This window comes from Corythoichthys intestinalis, chromosome 12 (genome assembly GCF_030265065.1).
Source record: "Corythoichthys intestinalis isolate RoL2023-P3 chromosome 12, ASM3026506v1, whole genome shotgun sequence".
Taxonomy (NCBI): Eukaryota; Metazoa; Chordata; class Actinopteri; order Syngnathiformes; family Syngnathidae; genus Corythoichthys; species Corythoichthys intestinalis.
The window spans coordinates 47502202-47528026 of record NC_080406.1 but is presented as its reverse complement, the minus strand read 5'-3'; the positions used below and the strand labels follow the sequence as shown (position 1 = coordinate 47528026).

At 40.9% G+C, this 25825-nt stretch overlaps 1 protein-coding gene across 2 annotated transcripts in view; it reads left to right on the top strand.

Moving 5' to 3' along the window:
- LOC130926786 (F-box-like/WD repeat-containing protein TBL1X) overlaps positions 1–25825 on the top strand; it is a 92852-nt gene that overhangs the window by 32464 nt on the left and 34563 nt on the right. For both annotated transcript variants that reach the window (XM_057852015.1, XM_057852016.1), the window contains 7 exons: positions 13483–13588; positions 15025–15170; positions 15249–15468; positions 17929–18061; positions 18250–18391; positions 18475–18538; positions 18691–18788. In XM_057852015.1, the coding sequence (XP_057707998.1) occupies positions 13531–13588; positions 15025–15170; positions 15249–15468; positions 17929–18061; positions 18250–18391; positions 18475–18538; positions 18691–18788 (861 nt within the window). In that variant the 5' untranslated portion in view covers positions 13483–13530. The remainder of the gene's footprint in view (positions 1–13482; positions 13589–15024; positions 15171–15248; positions 15469–17928; positions 18062–18249; positions 18392–18474; positions 18539–18690; positions 18789–25825) is intronic.

Here is a 25825-nt window from a genome sequence, read left to right as displayed (position 1 = left end):
GCACGTCAGCGGGTGCACGCGAGGCAATAAATCGCAGCGGAAAAATTAACGCCTTCATTTTTATTTACCGTGCGATAAATAGAATTATTGCACATTGCGACAGGCTTAGTCGTCACTGGGTCTTTCAGCAAGACAATGACCCTAAACATATGGCCAAATCTACACAGAAATGGTTCACCAGACACAAAATCAAGCTCCTTCCATGTCCATCTCAGTCCCCAGACCTTGTTTTGTTGGCAAAAGGGGGTTGTACAAAGTATTAACCCCAGGGGTGCTAATAATTGTGACACACATTATTTAATGTCAAATAATTATTTCTTTATGTGGGATTTTTTCCCTACTGAATAAATGCACTTGTATTGAAGGTTGGATTTTTCCTCTTTTTTCCATTAAGGTCCCATATTATTTGAATTTAAAAAAAATATATTAGAAGCTAAAAAATAAATCTTAACCAGGGGTGCCAATAATTATGGAGGGCACTGTAGTTGTGTTGCAAATGTTGCACAGAGCTGACTGGTTATTTATTTATTTATTTATATTTTGTAAAGTTAAGCCAAACGTTTGAGCGCCGCCGCAGCGTGTCCATGATTGTAATCATGTTGCAATGCACAAACACACGCTTCTTGTGGCTTCTTCTTTGTGTTTTTTGGCAGCATTTTTTTCCCGCTCGGCGGTCAGGGCATCGAAACATGGAATCGAAATTTTAAAATTCGAACGGTTCCGGGAGAACCAGAGTGTTAGAACCGGGTCCCATCGATGCTCGATGCCCAACCCTAATGATGAAGTGTTCTTTGTCCATGTTCGCTGGTGTTGAAACCAAGCACCTGGCCTTTTGACTCAAGACCTGACTCCACCCATTTTGACAGATGCGTCTCCGGCGAAAATAGAAAATAGCCCAAGCCCATCGGAGATGGTCCGCAATCAATTTGTATCGCTGATGCGGCCTGTTATAATTTTAACAATAGGATAGAATGGACACGGATTGGCTTCGGCGCTATATCTTGCTGGACCCGGACTGCAAATGCGTCCGGTATAATTTGGCCTTTAGACAAAGGTAACCCATATGCTAATATGCAATCCCAGTTGGTGATAGAATAAATATATGATAATGTAATAATTCTTATAATAACCAGTTCGTTATTCTGGCAAAATATTTTTTTCAAATCTATGTTTTGCATTTGTGCCAAATAAACACCAAGAGAGGGATAGTAATGGAATCGGCTGGACTGTCTGTCCTGGTCCATGAAGAAGCACAAAACATCTCCCAGTCTAAATGTAGGGCTGTTTAATGTTGTAGGTACAGTAGGTAATACAGTAGGCTGTTTTACATTGTAAAATATCAGATGTCATCACAAGATCCGATTAATCTTAATACATATGTAAAGATAATATTCTATTTCCTAGATCTTTGTTAAATGAAACATCTTTTATTCAGTTTAACATAGCTTGGAAATCCATGGTCGCTTAAAATGTTGATTTCGGATTGCAGTGCAGATGGGAAAACAGCAGTGAATGTTTTTTTTTTCCTTATACATTAGACTATGAAAATCATAGCGATTCTATTATGCAAGACCAATCCTATTATTCGCACCAGATATGACTTCACTGATCCACACATTCACGTGATTGTACTCATCTGTAAATAACAGTTGGATGATTAGTAGAGGTGTGCGAAATTTCCGATTCTTAGATTATTTGCGATTCGGCCGTGGAAGATTCGAGAACAATTCACAAACAAATTCAGATTTTTTTAAATTACCAGGTAAAGCGGAAGAAAAACAGCGCGGTCTTTGGGACGCAATGAGGAGCGGACCGAGAGTAAATATCATGTTCAACTAATGCCGCTAGATAAAAAAAACAATCATACCTGACTGGGGCCGACAGCCGCTACAAACAACACCCAGTTGCTAGTTGCTACAAACATACGGCGACAGTAGATATCATATATATGTAGAACTAGATGCAAAATGACAGACAACGGCGGTGTTAGAACATGTACATTGGGGAGAACAAGTATTTGATACACTGCCAGTGGGTTTTCCCATTGGCACTGTATCAAATACTTGTTCTCCCCACTGTATTATTGAACAGAGATGCGAAATGACAGACTTGCCGGCGTTAGTAAACAACCGCCATCTTAAAGCAGTAGACTTCTCTAGAAGGCCCTGTTGTAGCGAACCTAATTAACGTTTTATCTAAAATACTCCTAAATCGGCAAAATCTTGTCTTGAATCTGTCTTAATGATGAAACAGTTTTAAAACTTTGACATTTCAAAAGTAGACAGAAGGGAAATTATGGAATATTGGGAGCAATTTTAACAACTGTAACGGTTGATTCACAACATTCAATTAATTGAATGTAGTTTAAAGCTGCTGATACAGAATGGGGACTGGAGTATTTTATTTACTGTTATTTTTGTATATTTGTTTACTGTTATATGTTAACTTGATACTGAAATAGTAGTTTGATTTAGCCTGAGATGATTTTTGAACAATTTTGGAACTAATGTACAAAACATTAAAGGAAAAAAATAAATAAAAAAGGGAGGGGGGTGCATCAATAATCATTTTCTAATCGAATCGGAGCCTCTGAATCGTAATCGAATCGTTAGGTGCCCAAAGATTCCCAGCTCTAATGATTAGTGATCCGCCTACCATAAAATATACATACAGTACATTCTATAGCTGTGCTAGGTTTTTGACTCTTCAATAAAGCTACTATTTGTGCTATTACGGCTTCTAAGTGTTATGCAGAAATATTGCCTGTTGACACAATGGTTGACATATCCCTTAAACTTACATTAGTAAAATAATTAGGAATGTGGCGGAAATTAAGAGGGATTAAAAGTGTCTGCACATTTCATATGAGACCGATTTACTAAGGGTGTAACGGTACATGTATTTGTATTGAACCGTTTCGGTGCGTGGTCCTCGGTTCGGAACGGAGGCGTACCGAACAAGTTTCTGACGTAATGTAAAGTGCTGTCAAATTTAGCGCGTTAACGGGTGGTAATTAATTTTTTGAATTAATCACGTTAAAATATGTGACGCATTTAACGCAAGCACGGAATGCCCGCTCATGCATCCCATAATCCCACTGTTACGTCCCTCGGACGGCTCGCTAAGGGCGTAACATAAAACGAGCCACGCACACAGGTTGCGAGTGGACACAAATTTATTCACAGAAGTCGAAGTCGCAATGAACAAAATATACAAAATGCGGAAGAAGCCGACTTCAGCGTAAGCCCAGGCCAAAACAACTAACAATAAAACTACACTCAAACCCCACCCGCTAAGTAAACCCTGATCGTAAAAAGGAAATAACAAGACAGCCACTACCCTGGCTTCTACACTAAACAAAACGGGTTGAACGAAAACGGCAGTTTACAGTTTACCTCTACTGTTGTGGTGCTCTTATTTACAGTGGTGAACAAAAACGATCCAATAACGAATGAACACAAAATACCTCACCGAAAAAGCGGGAATGTAACAAAATAGTGATTAAATGCAAAGGTGAATGGCAAGCAAACAGCTGGCGACGAGGTACGCGGCACGTATGTTGTCAAATGCGAAGTTGCGAACTCTCAGAGTGTTGACTGTAAAATGACGAGCGGTCAGATGACTTTTGTTAACGCTGCCTTTATTTGGTTAACAAGACTCAGGCACAATACAACACACACGTGGGGATGCGAGCTCAAACTACCTTGTATCGGCTTAGCTGCCGTAAAGCACGTGTCATTGTTGCCGCAAATGTAAACAAAGCGCTGCACGATGGATACATGACAGACAGCGGCTAGTTTTTGAATTTGGCACCCTTCCTCGGGTGGCCCATCAGCGGTGGCGACGTCGTCTGCCCGTCCGGCGTCAATCAGCGACCCGCCTCGACCCTTGTCAATCAACCCGCCAAGCGACCCGCGTTAAAATCACCTCGGCTCTGATCGTCATGTAGTGTGAAAGCAAAACCCCGGGTCAACAGTCAACACTCTAATCTACGTGGTGACGTAGGCTCTTACGTGATGCGTCATAACAACGTGCCAGTCGCCTCCCATTTAACACGCCCCACAACCGTAGTTACCTCGATGCTCACAACAAAGCTAGTAGAAGAAGAAGGAGCCAGTAGCGCACCACATTGAACAACATGTCCAAGCATTGGAAAGATGATGAGACCTGCCAGCTCCTTTCCATCCGTGGAGAAAGGAGGCTTCCATGTTGCTCTGCATTGTTTACTTCCTTGAACTGAATGAATTCGGTCGCATTTGTCGACGCGCATCTTAGCGTGGTGACGTCACGTAACCTTACTCATGGCTGAGGAGGAGTGGGGGGTTGGACGGGTGAAAAAAAAAAAGACAAGGCTTTTTTTGTTAATGGGAAAGGTGCCAAATGCCAATTGCTAGTGGTTTGTATCGGCTTGGAAAAAACTCGCGTTGACCCACTAGTTTCAGTGGGAAAGGGGCACAAGTGTCTGTTTTCGGCTCTACATGATGCATATATGTGTATTAATATGATTATTAAAATTTGATTTAAATTTGAGGTATTATTTTCAGCGTTGCCATTAGCCACACATGAATTGTACCATGTCTGTTTCCTTTTTGTATAAAAATAACATTTTTATTCATTTGTTGTAGTGGAAACATACATAGAGTGAACACCAGAGTAAATGTTAGCGCTAAAATGGTGTATTTTCTTCCCATACAACGCTAATGGCGTTTGGTCTGACTTTGAGCTTCAGTCCAGCATGGCAGACATTAGTGTTCCCATGACTACAAGGTTACCCACTTAAAGGCATTCGAGTGAGAAGTCGCTTGTTTAAAGATGATGCTTGTAGGTGGTGGCTGTTTCACCAACAGTGCTTTGTCTGAGCCATTTATGCTTTACCACAAATGACAGCCACACAAAGGACAGTCATAGTTCTTGATGATAGTTTTATAAGCTGCTCACTGTTGCTTGAAAGCGTCGCTCTTAACCCTTCATGGGACAAGTGACTATTGTCGTTAATTTAAAACTTCATATAGACCTGGCATCCGCATTTGTGGACATCACATTTTGGATTGTGTAGGTCAGTGGTCCCCCAACCTTTTTTGCACCACGGACCGGTGTGAAGTGCGCCTTTTTTCCGCGGACTGGCAATGTGTGGCAGAAAATTACAGTAAATATAAAAACTATTAAAAATATATTTTTTAAAACTCACATACACAATGCATAACAAGTCATTTGAGAGCCAGCTAAGTGCAGAATATAAAACAGGTGAGAAACCAATGCCATTTTTGTTCTCTGCCATTTAGAGCCCATCAAAAGTGTTTATTTAATCCAAAATGAATGTCATCTTGTCCTACAAAGGTGCACATGGTAGAAAATTTGAACCCAAATTATTCTTTGTATAATGGGTGTCATTTTAAAGCTATTCTTAGTGAATAATCTGAAGTATGTGAGATTATTGATGAACATGACGTGTTTTTATTTTGAAAGTTCACCGGACGTTCGTTTGCTAAGCCGCTAACTGTAAGCTTTACACTCCGCAAAAAAAAAAAAAAAAAGTGCACTTGTCAGTGTCGGTAATAGATTTTTTTTTCGCAACGTTTGCAAATGCTGTTAACCAGCAAGTTTTCATGATTGAAGTGTCACCTTTTAACTGCAATTTTGCGTTTTGGAGAAGACTGCCAATGTTTTGTAACAGGCTAAATGGTTAGTACATTGTCTTTTGTCCATTAGCCTCAGTGTAGCAATGCTAACGTTTTACAGTGTTCAATATTGATGTGTTTCTTTATTTTGTATGTCTGAACTTTAATTCTATGGTGTGTTGATAAACATCTGTGAAAGGAACTGGAGTCTCATATGCAATCAACACGCATGTGTGCCGAGTGCGCATAGCAAAATTGCCGCCCTCATTTTTATTCACCCTACAATAAATTGACTTATTGCATATCGCGACAGGCTTTGCGCCTACATCATTATTGAAGACAAAACTAGTCAGAGCAGAATTATCGGAAGCACCCTGTTCGTCATTGCTAAGGGCTATAGAAATAAATTTGATTGATTGATAGATTCTCCCACCTGCAGCACACAGCCAACAGCAACTTACATTACTGTTAACATTGACTGACACTGGGTTGCTATCGTTGTGCAAACACCCCAGTAATGGCAGCCAACCACTAGAGGGTGACGTACACAAATTTCTACTCGGATTAGTCCACACAGGCATATTGATGTGTGGAGAGGCACAGGCCAGATTGCGGTCATTAACAAATATTTTTATCATTTCTCTGTGGCCTGGTAGCAAATGTGCTACCTACCGGGCCCGGTGGTTGGGGATCATTGATGTAGGTCCCAATACTAATGGTGCGTTCAGACTAGGGCTGTCCCAAACGACTAATTTCCTCCCGATTAGTCAGCCGACTATTTTTACGATTAGTCGACTAATCTAATAATTTTTTTACTAATTTAAGAATGAAATTTTTGTTGACACTTATTAATTCATAAAAAACATTTTGGAACACCTAAATTCTTTGTTAACGTGTAAATAAATACCATAAATATCAATAATAAATCACAAACAATGAGGTCAAATGCTGCTGGCATTAACTACCGCTACTTCTAAAAAAAAATAAATCTTTTTTTGTGGTATGTCATTGTCTATATTGTTAAAATAAATTGCAATGTCCCGGACAACTATTTTCAGAATACTTTGTGTGAGTTCAGATGCTCTTTCTGGTGTGCATTCCGCATTTTTTGGGAAGGGGAAAACTGTTTAACTTTTGTTTGTTTTAACCTGAAAATAGACAAAGCAGAGGGCACACTGAAATATTACCACAATTATTTTGAATGAAAGGCACACATAGTCATAGTAACAAAAATAAATAAATAGTATTAATTTCATAGTATACTACTATATGTATATACACAATAATACTTTATAATATAAAGTAACTTAACATTAATGCAGTCATGGATTATAGTGAGCAGGCCAGTGCTGTTTCCATATATATTTTTATTATATTATGTATATACAGGATATATATATATATATATATATATATCCCCCCGCCCCCCCAAGTGGGAGCTTCCATGATCCTAATAAATTTAATAATTAAATATTATATAATTTTATCAAATAAAAATGCATGTTGATACGACACATAAAGGCAACTTCAATTTTAAAAAAAAAAAAAACCATTAGAACGTTGTATAGACTTACAATCCGCTAGCTTGTTGTTTCTTGTTGTCTTCGAAAATTTTCTTGGGTGACGGCGCTTCAAGTGTTCGTTCACAGCTGATGTGCTACAGTGGTATGCGAGCTCAGCTTAGCAAAGAGTACACAGTCGCACCCTCCATATTTTCCTTGAAATAATTCAAGGCTCTGGCTTTTCTGGTCCGCTTTTTTGGCTTTATGCCACTTTCACGTGACACTAGAGCTGGGCGATATGGCCTTAAACATGTATCACGATAAATTGAGCAGATTTATCTCGATAACGATAAATGACGATAAATTCGCCCAAGCAGACTGTTATATAATTTGAAAATCTGAATCAATGCATGAAATACAGATTAACTATTTCTTGTTGATTTATTTACCAGCATTCAATTTGATATACTGTATTTAACAATTGTACATGCAGTCTAAACATTGTTTATAAAAATGTATTGTAAGCAATAAGAATTCAAGTATGAACATTTATAACAGCGTGTATGACTTGAACAATGTACATTGTCAAAATCAATATGCCTGTGCAAACATGTAATTGTAACACAAATGACTTGCAGCTTGAACAGTACACTTCAGACAACTTATTGTTAATGGCTGCTGTGACATAATTATTAAATACAAGTGTTTACTTTATGGTTTAAGGGTTTTTTCCCCCCAGTGCATTTTTTAATAAATGCACGTACAATAAAAATAGCTGGGGCCATTTCTCGGTCATTATAAGTTTCGCCATTGGATTGTACTTTATGCTGAATGCTTAACCATCACAAAAGCTATCAGAGGAATCACACACAGACAGATACAAAATAACGCCACATAGTAATTGCTAGATGCAGTCCGTGCCCAATCCACTCATTAAGTTCAGCCGTTTCGACAAGGTTAGAGCCGCTATCAGACTCCATAACGTTCATTTGTAGCGTTAGCCGCTAGCTAGCGTTAGCCTGGCTACCAGTAGAAAGCACTGAAAGCACCATCTCCGGAAATCGTGAGAACAAAGGAGGACAGCGGGTGAAAGCCCGTCTGGATGCCACCAAGAGTCTACTAAATGTCGGTTGAAAGTTTGGTGAACCTCCCTTAAGCCACACTCCATCACGTTTTGCTTGTAGCGTTAGCTGCTAGCGTTAGCTTACCGGGCTTTTGTTTGATTGGCATGCTGATGATCACGTGACTCCCTACGTAAGCACATTCACTGCTTTCTTAAAGGGGAATGAACATAGACGAACAACACAGAATCAAAGCGGGATGAAAATACTATATTTTCTTGTTTTATTAATTTACCGAATTTACCGACATGGTCAAAATTACGTCGGTCATCGTTAAGAATTTCGGTGACGGTAAATTTTCGGTTTACCGCCCTGCTCTACGTGACACCAATTCTGCCCTTTTTGGTATTTGGCGGTGTTTTCAACTCCTCGCCGTACTGAGGAGTGAACCGGCGATTCACTTGGCTCGTTGTCGTCGGTTCGTCCGATTTCCTCCTCAGGAAATTGGCGGCGTACATTAAAAACACCAAGAGGCGTGGGATTGCTCTTTATGGATACTTTTATTGACCAAAACAAAAACGTGGGGGATGGAGCAACTGAACTCCGCGCTACCCGCGCACTTTCCCAACTCACCGATCTCGCTCGCTATCGCTCTCTCCCTCTCTCTCGCTCGCCCACATTCTTCCTCTTTGCTCAATCTGACAATGCCGGTCACATTGAAATAACAGTGGCCCCCTTGGCGGTGCCAGTAACAACCGTTTGCATCGCGAGCGCCCGCCATTCTAAACTTTATCTGAATGTATTTTTTTTAACCCGTCATTACCCGTCAACGGTATGTTTTGCCCGTCGATGCATTTACGTCATTGATGACGTCGACAACGTCTACTAGTCAGGACAGCTCTAATTCAGACTGGCCGTGTTTTTTTTTTTTTTTCTCATCGTACAATGTGTTCCAGTTTAACAACATAGGCCACGCAAGCGATATCACGTGTAACATTTTTGCGCTGTAGAGAAGATAACTGAGTTGATCTTTCTGCGACAGATTTTAGCATTGACGAGAAATTGTAATACCGTAATTTCCTGAATATAACGCGCACTTTTTTTCCCCAAAATCAACTGGTAAACTCATGGTGCGCATTATAAACGGGTACATGGATGGAGACAGAAATATATATGTATTACATATATATATAAACCGATTTTTTTTCATTGACACGGCCACGTTGTGTTGAAGAAACGTATGCGGCGACCCGTTGTCGACCATTACGGTACGTGACGTCACCGTTTTGTTTCGGTAATACTTCACTCTAATCGGCCGAATGATTTCGTCTGTGTTAAATTCTGCTTTTTTCACTCTTCATAAAGCACAGAATTTAGTTTCTTGAACTCATTTGAGTCGACGTTTATTGCAGCTCCGCAATTCGGACCTTAACAAATGTAAGGACACACACTTCCTGTGTCCGTCAACTATATCGGTCCCTCGGGAAACTCAAACCCAAATAACAATAGTTCCTTTGGTTACTGTCGTGTTGACAGCTATGAGCTCTCACGGATTTCCGACTTACGTTCTCACTTTCATTTTACCGTATCAATCCATGGAAGAAACATTTATTCATCATGAGGAAACGAGCAAGTTATACAGCAGCCTTTATAAGAAAAGTCACATCTGTTTTGTTTTCTCCTAGATTCTGGTAAGTTGGAGAAGTTGTCAAATCATATTATTACCGTAAATATTGTCAGTTCACGTTAATGTTTTGAACTACCAATGTGCTATGCTTGTGCTGTTTCACCAGTCAGTAAAATGACATCTCTGTATCTGTACACAAGCTCTGTTTTCTTGTATTCTTCTATTTATTGGTGCTAAAATTAGGGTGCGCGTTATAAACGGGTACAATAATTTTCCCTAGATTTTACAAGTAAATTTGGGGTGCGCATTATACACGGGTGCGCCTTATATTCGGGAAATTACGGTATTACCACAAGTTGTAATATTAAAGGATAAAAATCGTAATAATACAAGATTTAAGGGGTTTTGTTGCTTATTTTTATGTTAGATGAACCCGTAGTTGTTTGTTTTCACAGGCTTAGACTTTTACCAACGTTCAACGTATCAATACAAAACTTTGAGGGTAATATTAGAAGATTTAAGTAAGAAAAAAGTCATTAAATGACAAGAATAAAGTTGCTAGAGTATGTTACGTGAACCGGAATTTGTTTGAGATACATGGACTTCAACTTTTGGTGACGTAAAGCTCTGCGTTTGGCGACGGGCATAGTGAGAGTAACGCATTGTCACGCACATGGATTGGACGTCTAGTGCCGTCATTGGCAGCCAGCGATTTAAACGAGTGCCATATAAAGGGTTAAACCAGTGGACACGGATATTTATCTCAATTTTTCCCCATATACTGTTTGTCCTGTTCTTTTCCCCCTCAAGTTCAAATGTTATCAGAACTGACAAGCTAAGCAAAGAGCTTTTTATAGTCCACTCATCAGTTGAGCGTAGAGAAACCTTCAAGCTTTTTGTCAGATGTGGAGGCCCAGATAGTGGAACAGATCATAGCCGTCTGATTGATGCTGATGCCCTTCCCCCATCTCTAGCGGGGCCCGAAGCTCTTGAGGCTTCCCGGGAATGAAGTGTGCAGTTTTGTTGTTGTTTTCACCGTTGTTGTGACTGGGCTTTCATGCGGCTTTCCACCTCAAGTGTAAGCTAATGGGGCTGTGTGGTCAAATCAGGACAAGGTAGCTAAGGCAAGTGTTTTTGTTTTCATGCAGAGGGAAGCAGAGAGAGATGTTTTGCATTTGGAATGAATTTCAGATGACATGAATCCATGGGAAGTGAAAGGTGTGGTAATAATGTCTTACAAATGCTGTTGGAGTCTCTTCCGCTTTTCTCCTTTTGTGATTTGCTGGACATTTTTAATCAGGAGCTTCCTTTTAATAGCGCACTTTGCCCCAGTGGGAGTCAGCGGAACAAAACACATTGTGCCTGCATGAATTAAGAATGTTAGTTTAATTACTGAACCTCAGTTGTGGTACATTAAAGGTGAATTCCCCTAACAAAGATTATAGCAAGGTGAAAGAGTGAATAATTCCTTTTGAGAAACTTGTTCACGCCCTCTGGCTGTGCGCTCTTTGGTAATTGGGACAATACTGTTGTCTGTATTTTCCTCCATCGCTCTTGTTGCTATGCTACCAAAAGGGAATTGGAGTGGCCACGGTTGTTCTTAGCAATTCAACTTGGACAACCATACATACCTCATATGTGATGCAACAATGATTCCGCTTTGTGAATCTTCTTTTTCTCTATTCTCAAGCAAAAAACAACTGACGCTACTAATTCTCATATAAGTCCTGGCAATTAGCGTGTTATCATGACACGTTCTATATCCAGAGTTTCACCCTGAAAACTTGCAAAGCCTGGTGGCAGAGAAGCCCACCAGTGGCCCACCATGTTTTTGAAAAATAAATAAATACAAATAAAAATGTTAAGCTGACAGGAAATTTTAAACTTGGACCTAACAATGCACTTAAAAAGTCTTGCCAAAAGCCACTGATCTGAAATACAGTTCAAACAAAGAAACAAACAAGAATACAATGGAGTGCAGAGAGCAGGGACAGCTCAAACTCAGCTCAGGTATTTTATTTTTTTATGTTCCTTATCCGATTACTCGATTATTCGAACTAAATAGTTCATCGATTAATCGACTACTAAAATAATCAATAGCTGCAGCCTTAGTTGCATGTAGATATTGCACTTTCAAACGTACCACCAGACCCGGTTAAAAAAGTGCTGTTGAAATATGCATATTTTTTTAAAGACTTATAGATATGTAGGCTGTAATAAGCCACAATTGTTCTATTTAATAAAATATGTTATTAGAAACACATATATTATTACCATTGATTTAGAAATCTATAATACTTAGTACACATTTTGACCTACGGAGGGCGCCATGTTTTACGCGCGCAATGCACGCTGTGGGTGATGATGCGGTTGGGCTGGACTGGGAGAATAGCTGTGCTAGCTAGCAATCAAAGCTAGTATGACGACTGGCATGATTTTGTCACATTTTGCTGGTCATATTGTTTTGTTATAGAAATGTGGGATGAGTTACCAACGTTATACCTGCATCCAATTTCTGCTCATCAGCAGTGTCTTTAAACCGATCCTAGGTGGATTGCCGAGATATTAACTTGCTGCCATTTGACAGTTTGTATATCCCTTAGTTGCTAGTTGCACCATTGCCTTGTTTCTTTCCCCATTGTCTGCCTCTCACCGTGGTTTTCCTTTTTTTTTTTTTTTTTTTTTTTTATCCCGGCCTATTGACACAGACCCTTTTTGTGTCTCCCTTTTCGCAATCGCCAGTTTTTTTGTGTGTTCAATAAACCCTTTTTCGCAATCCCTATGTTATTTTTGTCTGCTTGCTGTCTGAACTGACCTGCGTTTTCTAATGCTGTGGTCAAGCCAGCCGCACTTTCTATTCAGTTGCGTTTCCCTTTCAGATTTTACCGCACAGACAGACAACGCATATAGGTTACGATTGCTTTATAAAGAAAATAATGACTCTGTTGCCACACGGACGTATATAGTAGTGCTGTGGTCTACGCGTTCGTCTGTCACACTGAAAACAGTGTTCGAATCCCGCTGGAGACCTTCATTTAATTGTTTTTGCTGCTCGTTTTGGGAATTATCGACATTGCTGTCGTGCTCATTACTTTTTCGCTCAGGATCAAATTGGAAAGGCAGAACCGACGACATAGTTATGTAGCTAATGAGTGACACTGTGGAAGTACGGCAGTGCTGCCCAGGGACGTCACCGCCCAGAGTGCATTACGTCTTCAACAACAATGGCGACCTACCAGTTACACTAATTTTTAAATTTTTTATAAAAACGAAAACATTAAGAGGGGTTTGAAAATCAAATTTTGATAGCCCATGCTAACAATTCATTCTGTCCGTGGTTCCCTTTAATACGTTCTTTTGTAGCACTGTTTTAACCTGTCGAGGGAGGCAAGAGAAGCCTGGTAGCCCTCCAGGTTTATAAAGCACTGGGGGTAACCCTGTATGTCGCTTTGTGGTTTGGTTGGTCACAAGTTCTGTTGCCAAGTTACGTGCAGGAAACTAAAGTTTATATCAGCCTTGGTAAGAAAGTGTAAAAAATGTTTGCGTACGGTTATCTGGAAGACAGTTGACAATCTTGCTATGAGTGGAAAAGATAAAGAGATGCTTTGTTGCAATGATTCGAGTACTGAGATGTAGTAATACGCCTGTTTCTATTTTTGTATACGTCTCTCCAGGAGTGAGCCGAGCCTTCCAACAGACCTCCGCTGTTTCTCTGGGCTAAAATGAGTATTACCAGTGACGAGGTGAACTTCTTGGTCTACAGATACCTCCAAGAATCAGGTTGGTCCTTTAAAGCTGGAATTGATACTTAAACACATACAATGATACAGGTATGGTTTGAGCTGAAAAGATGAATGAACCCTTTACACTCAAAATGGATTGGACGTCTCGTGCCGTCAATAGCATTGAAAGACGAGAATTCACTGCAGTCATCCAGTTGTAAATTAGATGGACGTCTATCGTTACAAATAGCAGGCAATTAGTTAAATACTGTGGTTTAATTTTTTTAAAAAATTTCAATCAACTTCAGACTGTTATACGCACCATAACCAGTGTATTTGGTTTTATTCAATTTGCTTTCATGTACAGTATGGATAAATATATAACTTTTATCTTGATAATTCCAGCAACCATTTTTACGGACACAGCCTAGTAGATTAAAAAAGTGTACTTGCACTGTCTAAAAAGTGGCAGGCTGGGGCCCTGACTTCATGTCAAAACCTTGTTGGATGCCATCAAGTCACATGACTGAATCCTGGAATGATGCTTCATGCACTTCATTTGATTTTGAGACCGTAATAATAATCCTCACTTTATTCCACAAACGTAGTAAAGCTGTTTCATACATTCCCACCGTTCATGCACAACAGGCAGTCATCTTTACAAACAGTCATTCTCAGGTCACTAACCTGTAAAAGTCAATCTTGAGCACTGTATAGCTTGATGCGACTTTATGCATGTTGGCTCATATAACGACTTTGGAGTAGGTTTTATTTACAATTTGAATGTCAGTAAACGCTTCAATGCTTCATAGAAAATAGTCCTATTATGAAATGGTTGCTTTGAAATGTCAGCATACGTTTCGGTCCTGCATAGAATCTGCGCCTTAGATTAGTTTAGTTTGGCACATCATTTCGTTGTGGCTGACGTTAGATGCAAAGGTGCATCTACTCTTCGAAAGTGTCGACTAGCTTGTGTAGAGTGCCCATTGAGCTGATGATACACAGCTGTCACAGTCAGGGGAGTGGTTTAACCACTGCAATAAATGTCATTTCCAATACATTTGGGAATAAAATTCTCCACTCAGACTGTTATATAAACGCTTTTACGATAAAAGCTTAAAACCTGAAATGAGCAACTGTACAATCATTGAGGAAGTGAACCTGTTATCACTGAGATTAAGTGAGAAGACTCTCAGCAGGACTTCACTGCAGTGCACTTTGGCACCTCTCCAATTAAGGTTCATCTCACGTGGGAGGTGCCTTTTAAAACTTTTATTACACACAACACAAATCCTTGTCAGCTTTGGTGTAGCCAAACATAAATGCGGGGGGGGGGGGGACCCCTTGCGCCTTAATAACCTAGCCTAAAAGAACCTATTAGATACTCCGAATATGGCCATAGACAATGCACAGCATCAATGACTCATATGTCATACTTATGTAATTTGGTCTCAGGAAGGAATGTAGATGATGAATATATGGTTTTGTTTTCAGGTTTCTCCCACTCAGCGTTCACCTTTGGCATTGAAAGCCACATTAGCCAGTCTAACATCAATGGAACACTAGTGCCCCCTGCAGCCCTCATTTCCATCCTGCAGAAAGGGCTCCAATATGTAGAGGCAGAGATAAGCATCAATGAGGTGAGATGAGATTTGCCGTAGCGACTAGCTTCCGCCTGTATTTTTACGAGATATTTACAAAATGAGTCTCGCCCACAGGACGGAACGGTGTTCGACGGGCGGCCGATCGAGTCGCTTTCGCTCATCGACGCCGTGATGCCCGACGTGGTGCAGACGCGGCAGCAGGCCTTCCGTGACAAACTGGCTCAGCAGCAGGCCGCCTGCACCATGGCGGCCTCCACCTCCGGCAACCAATCCAACGCGCCAAAGAACGGGGACGCCACTGTCAATGGGGAGGAGAACGGCACCCACAATATGAGTAAGTGGAAGACTGGAAAATTTGGGATTCGTGTTTTTTGGATAAATGGACTACTTACAACAGTGAAATGCAGGAAACAAATCGGCAACCTTGCCACTGTTCTAACAACTTTGATGTTATTTCATAAAGTAACTAATTAGCTGTCAGTGGCGGCGATAGACGTCCAATCCATTTTTTGAAAATGAATTGGATGTCAGTTGACGTCAATAGCAGTGAATGAGTTAACAGGAAATGTTTACAGTTCAGATTTTCAGAACAAATTCAGGAAAAATACTTGATTTAATATATCATAATAGATAAAACATATGTCTCCATTTGATGCAGTTGGAGTAGTGCCTTTAAAGAATACAGTAAATTATAAATAGATAAAACTACATATGTGTGTGTGTGTGTGTGTGTGTATATATATATATATAATGTACAACCAATGGCCTTTTTTTACATACAGTGTAACTTAAGGGAGAAGTTAAGGATTTTTTACATAAGGCTGAATCTTCATGTTAGAGGGTGTTTAATTAGTCGGTGGAGTTGATTTCAACAAGTTTCGTGCAGTTTGTTAGTTATTTCTTAGTTTCAGGGCTCCAGAGTGGCTAAGCTAGCGCGAGTCAATGAGGTTTGCTAGCATGCCAATAAAAAACAATATTAACAGATCAAAGTGGTCAAAGTGTAAAGAGTATAGCGAGTCAGGGTGATTATTGATTGCATGGGTCATTGGTGATTCTCATTTGTGCAAATGTTTTTTATTGGCATGCTAGTAAACCACTCTCCCGCTAGCTTAGCCACTCCGGAGCCCCGTAACTAACAGATAACAAACAAACTGCACGAAATTTGTTGAAACCAACTCCACTGACTAATTAAAACCCCACTTACTCAAAGATTAAGCCGAACATCATAAATTCTGAACTTCCACTTTAGCATATTCAGATAAGGTGGGTTTCCCACAGGAAACTTGCAAAGATTGGTGGTTGGCACTGGTGGCCCACCATGTTTTTGTTTTGTTTTGTTTTTTTTAAGAAAATTTTTTAGAAAAAAAGTTCACTTGAATTTTTTAAATACGACTCCTCTGTGTTTTTATCAGCCATTTATGAACAATACTTGAACAAGCGTCTTACAAAAAGGCAGTCTTGAAATACATACTGTATTAACAAACAAAAATACAATGCAAATGACTGCAATAGCAGAGCTGGAACAGGTTTGTGTGCTTCCAAACATATCGCCAGACGTCTCCACTATTTTAGGGGCAGTGTACATGGTGACTCTGCGACACCAAGACGCAATGATTATATTGCGGAATGGCCTCGTCTTTATATGGTGTCGGCGAAAACGGAAGGCGAAGATGCAAAACTTTGAATTCGGGCTCCAAAGTGGAAGGATTCGGTTGCGGGATGGAACGCTCAATGAAAAGCTCTCGCGCCGATGACGTCAGCGTTCAAACATGTCACACTGGCCGTGCGCAGGGCTGCTACTAAGGGTGTAACGGTACATGTATTTGTATTGAACCGTTTCGGCTCGGGGTGCTCGGTTCAGAACGGAGGCATACCGAACGAGTTTCTGACGTAACATAACCCTTACTTTTCGAGGCTGTGAGTCGATCGGGTTACAGTTTCTTTGTGTAGATTATATCTACTCCATCTTCTTTACTATAATGAGGACCAACACGGTAGGACAGTATAACCCAGAAACGTCAACGGCGCGACAACGTGGCCCCCGCGAGAACGCAATGAAACGCGGGAGTTGAAGTCAATCAGCCAATGTACACCGGTCGCAGTGCGGCCGCGTGTAAGACGCGTCCCAAAGCGGCTCAACGCGATGCACGAGAAAAGAACGGCAGAGTTTATTATTTGACGCGAGACGCGGCCCTCCTGCGTCAATAGTACTATCTAAACACTGTTATAGCTTATGTTTTGATTGTATGATGTCATTCCATAGAATGTTGTAAATATGACTTCAGTAATTTTGCACTGAAGCTTGATTTGAATCAAATCGTGAATCAAATCGTAGTATCACCCTCCCTAAAAAAAAAAAAAATCAACATTAGTTTTTTTTTCTAAAATCGATCAGCCCTAGATGCGGTGTTATCTGCCGCCTTACCGGTTCAAATGAACTAGAGCAGCGAATAATACGATCCTTGCAGAATGTGCTATAGTTGGCTTTTCGCAGCTTGATGTGTTTGTGAAACCTGAGGCTGTGGATCAGGTGGATTGTGAGGTAGAGAGAGGATGTTTGTGTCAACATGCACTTGTGGGGGTTTCATTTCAAGGTGTCAGCAAGAGGAAGTTGAGAGGGGAGTGAAGCTTGACTGTAAAGCTCACCTTGTTTTAAGGCTAAATCCCTTATATTGACATCATTATATGAAAATTTGGTGTTAATATACAACTAAAAAAGATCGTATGCCCAGTCGCTGTGAAAACACCCTATTTTTTACTTATTCCATGTGTCTATGCACACTCGCACTCTTAGATAACCATTGTGAGTCGATGGACATGGATGTGGACGTGGAGATCCCCGCCAGCAAAGCCACAGTGCTGCGAGGTCACGAGTCAGAAGTCTTCATCTGTGCCTGGAACCCTGTCAGTGATCTGCTGGCCTCAGGGTAAGCTGCAAAGCAAACGCAGCGTGTCAAAGTGTTTGTGTGACCAAGATGACCTGAATAGGAAAAAAAATGGATGAGTAAACAGTTCCTTGGCCCCATTTCTTAACACTGTTTACACTAATGGTGTGGAACTTAGTCTTTGAGCTATTTTTCTCAAACCACTAACTTGGCCTTGGTATTTTGTTCAGTTCGGGGGACTCCACAGCCAGAATCTGGAACCTCAACGAGAACAATAACTCAAACTCCACCCAGCTGGTGCTGCGCCACTGTATCCGAGAAGGTGGGCAGGACGTCCCCAGCAACAAAGATGTCACGTCACTAGACTGGAATGTAGGTTCCAGCACACACTACTCCCCCTCTTCTTTCGAAACAGACATTTGTATTAACCACTGCATCTTTCTAAAACCTGACAGAGTGATGGGACGCTCCTGGCGACGGGCTCATACGACGGCTTCGCCAGAATATGGACAAAGGACGGTATGTTCTGCCATTGAAGGCATCATACATTTAATCCATCTGAACAGCAAAAATGGATTAGACGTCTTATTGCTGTCAATGGAAGCCAAGGAGTTAATTTAATGGTGTTGTCATTGGGAATGAAATCTCACGCAATTGCCCTGATCCATTAGGAAATCTGGCGAGCACCTTGGGACAGCACAAGGGGCCAATATTTGCACTCAAGTGGAACAAGAAGGGGAACTCCATTCTCAGTGCCGGTGTAGATAAGGTATTTAATAAAAGTGGCTGTGATACATGAACAGTTTTTCCCCTCTCTCTCTCAATGGATACACTTACTGTTTATGACTATTCTCAGAGGGAATACGGTTACATTTCAGTACTCGCGGATAGCAACCACAGATACTCGATAAAGCTCTTTATGTCCTGCAGTTGTGATGAAAGTTTACAAATTGAAGACTTAATGTACATCATCCAAGTGTCGGCCTAGGCAAGTTTAACATTGAGATGGTAGAGCCAGCAAAGTTTGAGGTGGATATCAGCAATGACATTTTTACTTGATCAAATTAATAATACACAAAGATGGCGTTGACAAAATTTAGCATGGAGGTGCAGTATCTAACATGCAAAACAATGGATATTCACACACAACCACCTCAGGAACATTCGTAGACAACAATTACAAAACTAGGCCTGCAAGCAGGACTAAACGGGCCCTCGCAATCTAGCGCAACTCGGACGTCACGCAACTCGGACTGTGTGCGGGTCAGGCTGGTGGCAGATCCTCCTCTTTAATTATCTCATTAGAACCTAACATGCTCGAAAGTCGCCTATTTACATTCCCACACCCAAGAGATAAAAACCCCTATTGGAGAGAGTACTACAAAAAAGGAGCCACTACTGAGCTGTGCAGCCAAGCCCTTATTCAAAACCCAAAATTAATCTTCTAACTCGGCCAATTCGACCAAGTGTGCCAAATACTGTGGCTCTATAAGCTGCCTGAGTCTCTGAAAAAAAATATTTCCTTTAAATGGCGAACAAAGGGTCGTCACGGCAACAGACAGAGACACGTGGACATGGGCCGTAAATAAGTATTTTAATAGGTCTTGAAACTACAATGACCAACCTGAAAAGAACTGAACATGTATTGGAAAAACGAGTGACTTTCTATTGCCACTAGTTGGCGCTGTAGGTTTGATGCAAATGACCCCTACAAGGCCCTTCAGGGTATGACTCTCAACAAGCACGGGAAGTTTGCCGCAGATATGTTGTATATCTGCCGAGTTATGACTGTTCAAAATTTTTGGAGAGAAAAATTATTGACAGTCATTTTCACTTTCCTGTTTGGACCCCTCCGCTTCAACGAAACTTCAATATTTTTCATCAGGCACCTGAAGACAGGTCTTAAGGCTTCCCTTATGCAGGTTTGAGGTCGATTAATTTTTTCCCTTGGAGGAGGAGTGTGTCACCGTAAAAAAGGGCATTTCCTGTTCCCACTAGGAGGCGCCAGGCACAAATGGTAAATTTTCAATCCAGTCGTGCTCAGGCTGGTATACCTCACACACATGGCAGATTTAAAATAGATTGAACGTTGTATGAGGGAGTTATCAGTCATTTTCCGAATTCGGTGTTTTGGCGAAAAAATGGCCGACTTTGGCACCCCGCCCAGGTCAGGCCCGTGAATGAAAACACACCATTTTGATAACTTAAGATTTCATATGCCTCATGAACAGTCTCGCCAATTTTGAGAATGATCAAACTAATTCCCTAGGTGCCAAGGTGTAAAATGTGCACACTGTAAATCGATAAAAAATTCACATTCAATCCAAAATACCCGATTTCCTGTTGGGTTTGGAATACGCATGCAAGAGACTTTTTGGAGCAGTTTTGTACAAGGTATTGACTCTCCGAATTTCATCCATCTACGTTGAAAAAACCTAAATGGAGAGGCCTTTTTGAAAATTTCAAGGGGGCGCCACTGAGCCATTTTGTTACATTTTTTCGTAACGTTGCAAGATTATTGAACGTTATGCAAAGCCGCATGTATGTCGAAATTTTTGTGAGTTTTCGTGCATGTTCAAGCCTCCAAATGTAAACTCCTACTGTTAACCGATAAAAATTTCACATTTGATCCAAAATACCCGATTTCCTGTTGGATTTGGAAAATGGGTGCAAGAGACTTTTTGGAGCAGTTTTGCACAAGGTATCAACTCCCCAAATTTCCTCACTCTATGTTGGAAAAACCCAATAGGAAAGGCCTTTTTTAAAACTTCTTTCTGTCACCACTAGTTGGCACTGTAGAGTTGATGCAAATGACCCCTACACGAACCTTCAGGGTATGACTCTCAACAAACACGGGAAGTTTGGCGCAGATATGTTGTATATCTGCCGAGTTATGACTGTTCAAAGTTTTTGGCGAGACAAATTGTTGACGGTCATTTTCACTTCCAGTTTGTACCTCTCCGCTTCTACAAAACCTCAATATTTTTCATTAGGCACCTGAACACATGTCTTGAGGCTCCCCTGAAACAGGTTTGAGGTCAATAGATTTTTTTCCCTTGGAGGAGGAGCCTGTCTCGTAAAGAAGGCCATTTCCTGTTCCCACTAGGGGGCGCTAAGCCTAATGGGTAAAATTTAAATGCAGTCGTGTTCAGGCTGGGATATCTCATATACTTGCTAGAAATGAAAAAGATTGAACGTTGTATCACGGAGTTTTTAATCATTTTCTGAATTTGGTGTTTTGCCCAAAAATGGCCAACTTTGGGACTACGCCCAGGCCAGACCCTTGGATGAAAACTCACCATTTTGAAAACTTAAGATCTCATATGTCTCCTGTATAGTCTGACCAATTTTGAAGACGATCCAACTATTTTCTTCAGCGACAAGGTCTCAAATGTAAATCGATAAAATTTCGCATTTGATCCAAAATTTCCGACTTCCTGTTGGATTTGGAATATAGGTGCAAGAGACTTTTTGGAGCAGTTTTACGCAATGTATCGACTCACCAAATTTCATCATTCTACGTTGAAAAAACCTAATAGGAAAGGCCTTTTTGAAAATTTCAAGGGGGCGCCACTGAGCGATTTTGTTAAAATTTTTTGTAGATTATCAAAATTTACGCAAAGTTGCATGTATGTGCAAATTTTGGTGAGTTTTCGTGCATGTTCAGGCCTCCAAACGTAAACTCCAACTGTGAACCGAAAAAATTTCACATTTGATCCAAAATATCCGATTTCCTGTCGGATTTGGAATATGGGTGCAAGAGGCTTTTTTGAACAGTTAGGCATAAGGTATCTACTCCCCAAATTTCATCGCTCTACGTTGAAAACCTGAGAGGAGAGGCCTTTTTGAAAATTTTAAGGGTCAAGGGGGCGCCACTGAGCCATTTTTAAAAATTTTTTCAAAACGACGCAAGATTATCAAATTTTACGCGAATCTGCACGTATGTGCAAATTTTGGTGACTTTTCGTGCATGTTCAGGCCTCCAAATTGGCCATTTTCATTTGCCATGAAGAAAGAATAATAATAACTAGCCCTGCAAGCAGGACTGACGGGCCCTCGCGTATGGCGCAACTCGGACGTCAAACAAAGTCGGAGGGCAGGCAGGTCGGGGCGGTGGCAGTCGACAACAGACAGATATCCAGGCAGATATATTGCATGTCTGAATGTTCAGAATTAGTGGGGAGAGAAAATGGCGACGGTCATGATGACTTTCTTATCGGACCCCTCTGCTTTAACAAAACAAAATTGTTTATTAGGCACCTGAACACGGTCATTATGACTTTCCTATTGGACCCCTCTGCTTTAAGGAAACAAAAGTCTTACCCGAGTATAAGTCGCATTTGTGGGTGAAATTTACTTGATAAAATCCAACACGTAGAACAGATATGTCATCTTGAAAGGCAATTTAATATAAAGATACAATAGAGAACAACATGCTGAATAAATGTACAGTGTACAGTGCATAAACAACGAAATGCGAATATACTGTCCTCACCAGGACGCTACCGCTCAGTCCTGGCTATAGACAGCGAACTCCAAAAAGACAATTCTGGATGTCCGCATAATTTGTTGAATCAATTTGGTCCTCGATAGCAAACAGGTTCACATCACCGTAAATAAATGATAATTACGTACTATTACAGCAATAATGTAACAGATTAGCATGCGTTCGCTAGCATTAGCACACCATTCAAACAACCACACAACTGGCTGTAAGTGTCCGCTCGCGGGTGGAAAACACACAACAACAGAAAAGATGATACACGCAGGCGTTGCCTCTGTAGAGATATTTTAAAGGCATAAACAATGAACGTAGGTTCGCAGCCGTCTTTCTCTCTCGCTAACTAGTCCACTCACTCACTCTCACTCACTCACTCACTCACTCACTCACTCACTCACTCACTCACTCACTCACTCACTCACTCACTCACTCACTCACTCACTCAGAGCTACGTGGCTGTCTGTCTTCTTCTGGTGTGCGAGCGCTTATTCACGTAAACAAGTGCGAGTGCGCTCCCAGGTGGGCGTGAAAGCGCCACAAACTAAATGCATCCATTTCAATATAAAAAAGTCAATTATACAATTGAACATACATTGCCAAAGGCAGAACGCGAACGTGGCCATAGCTATTAACAGTTATTCAGATAACTATAGCATGCTAACAAGTTTACAAAACCATCAGTCCAAAACACCAAAATAACACGGGAAATTATATCATAATGTGTTAATAATTTCACTCACCAGGGGGCACCAGGCCTAATGGTTTTGTAAACCTGTTAGCATGCTATAGTAATCTGAATAACTGTTAATAGCTATGGCCACGTTCGCGTTCTGCCTTTGGCAATGTATGTTCAATTGTATAATTGACTTTTTTATATTGAAATGGATGCATTTAGTTTGTGGCGCTTTCACGCCCAACTGGGAGCGCACTCGTTATTATTATTTTTTCATGGCAAATGAAAATGGCCATAGCTATTAAGAGTTATTCAGATAACTATAGCATGCTAACAAGTTTACAAAACCATTAGTCCAAAACACCTAAATAACATGGGAAATGTTATCATAATGTGTTAATAATTTCACACATAAGTCACTGCTGAGTATAAGTCGCACCCCAAACCAAAATATGAAGAAAAAAAAACACGACTTATAGTCGGAAAAATACAGTAGTCTTTTACTGAATTGTATTGTCAAAAATAAGACACATTTGCTCCCCTGCCCAGGAAAGGGCCGTGAATGAAATGTCACCATTTTGATAACCTAACATCTCATATGTGTCATGAACATTCATTCATTCATTCATTTTCCATGCCGCTTTTCCTCACGAGGGTCGCGGAGGTGCTGGAGCCTATCCCAGCTAACTCAGGGCAGTAGGCAGGGGACACCCTGAACTGGTTGCCAGCCAATTGCAGGGCACAAGGAGACATACAACCATTCACGCGCACACTCATACCTACGGACAATTTAGAGTGCTCAATCAGCCTACCATGCATGTTTTTGGGATGTCTGACCAATTTTGAGAAGCATTCAACTTACTGCTTCGGCGTAATGGTCTCAAACGTGCATGTAGGTTTTTGACAAAAATGCAAGATTCAATCCATAATACCCGATTTCCTGTTGGGTTTGGAATATGGGTGCAAGAGACTTTTTGGAGCAGTTTTGCACAACGTATCCACTCCCCAAATTTCATCACTCTACGTCGAAAAAAGCTAATAGGACAGGCCTTTTTTAAAAATTGAAGGGGGCGCCACTGAGCCATTTTATTACATCTTTTGGCAATGTTGCTAAATTCATGAAATCTACATGAAGCCACATGTATGTGCACATTTTGGTGAGTTTTCGAGCATGTTCAGACCTTGAAATTTGCCATTTTGAGAGAAAATGCCGAGGGTCTTTTCACTTTCCTGTTTGGATACTGCAACATCAACGAAAACTCAATATTTTTCATCAGATACCTAAAGACATGTCTTAAGGCTCCCCTGATGCAGGTTTGAGATCAATTGATATTTTTCACCAGGAGGAGGAGCCTTTTTAGTAAAAAAGGGTGTTTCCTCTTCCCACAAGGGGGCGCCAGGCCTAATGGAAAATATTTCAATGCAGTCGTGTTCAGGTTAAGACACCTTACATGCATGCCAAATATGAAAAAGATTGGACCTTGTATCAGGAAGTTATTAATCATTTACTGAAATTGGCGCGTTGCCAAAAAAACACCCGACTTTGGTACCCCGCCCAGGTCAGGCCCGTGGACGAAAACTCACCATTTTCACAACTTAGTATCTCATATGTCTCATGAACACTTACACCAATTTTGAGGAAGATCCAACGTACTGGCTCGGCGCAACGGTCTGAAACGTGCATGCTGGTTTTCGCCCAAAATGCTATGTTTTTCAACATTCAATCCAGAATATCCCATTTCCTGTTGGGTTTGGAATATGGGTGCTTTAGACTTTTTGAAGCGGTTCTGGACAACGTATCCACTCCCCAAATTTCATCGCCCTACGTTGAAATACATCAAAGCAAAGGGCATTTTGAAAATTGCAAGGGGGCGCCACTGAGCCATTTTTTTATTTTTTTTGTAAACGTTGCCAAATTTTCGAAATTTTCGCGAAGCCGGATGTATGTGCAAATTTTGGTGAGTTTTTGAGCATGTTCAGGCCTTCAAATTGGCCATTTTCATTTGCCATGAAAAAATAATAATAATAATCCTTCGAAGAACAATAGGGCCTCGCACGCTGAGAGTGCTCGGGCCCTAACTAGGCCTGCAAGCAGGACTGAACGGGCCCTCGCAATCTAGCGCAACTCGGACGTCATGCAACTCGGACTGTGTGCAGGTCAGGGTGGTGGCAGATCGTCCTCTCTAATCATCTCATTAGAACCTAACATGCGCGAAAGTTGCCTCTTTACATTCACACACCTAAGAGATAAAAACCCCTATTGGACAGAGGACTACAAAAAAGGAGCGAGTAAAGGGTCATCACAGCAACAGACAGAGACATGTGGACATGGGCCGTAAAATAAGAATTTTAAAAGGTCTTGAAACTACAATGACCAACCTGAAAAGAACTGGACATATATTTCAAGAAATGAGTGACTTTCTATTGCCACTAGTTGGCGCTGTAGGGTTGATGCAAATGACCCCTACAGGACCCTTCAGACTATGACTCAACAAGCACGATATGTTTGGCGCAGATATGTTGTAGAAGTTATGACTGTTCAAAACTTGTGGTGAGACGAAATGGCTTCAGTCATTTTTACTTCTCCTGTTGGACCCTTCTGCTTCAACCAAACCTCAGTATTTTTCATCAG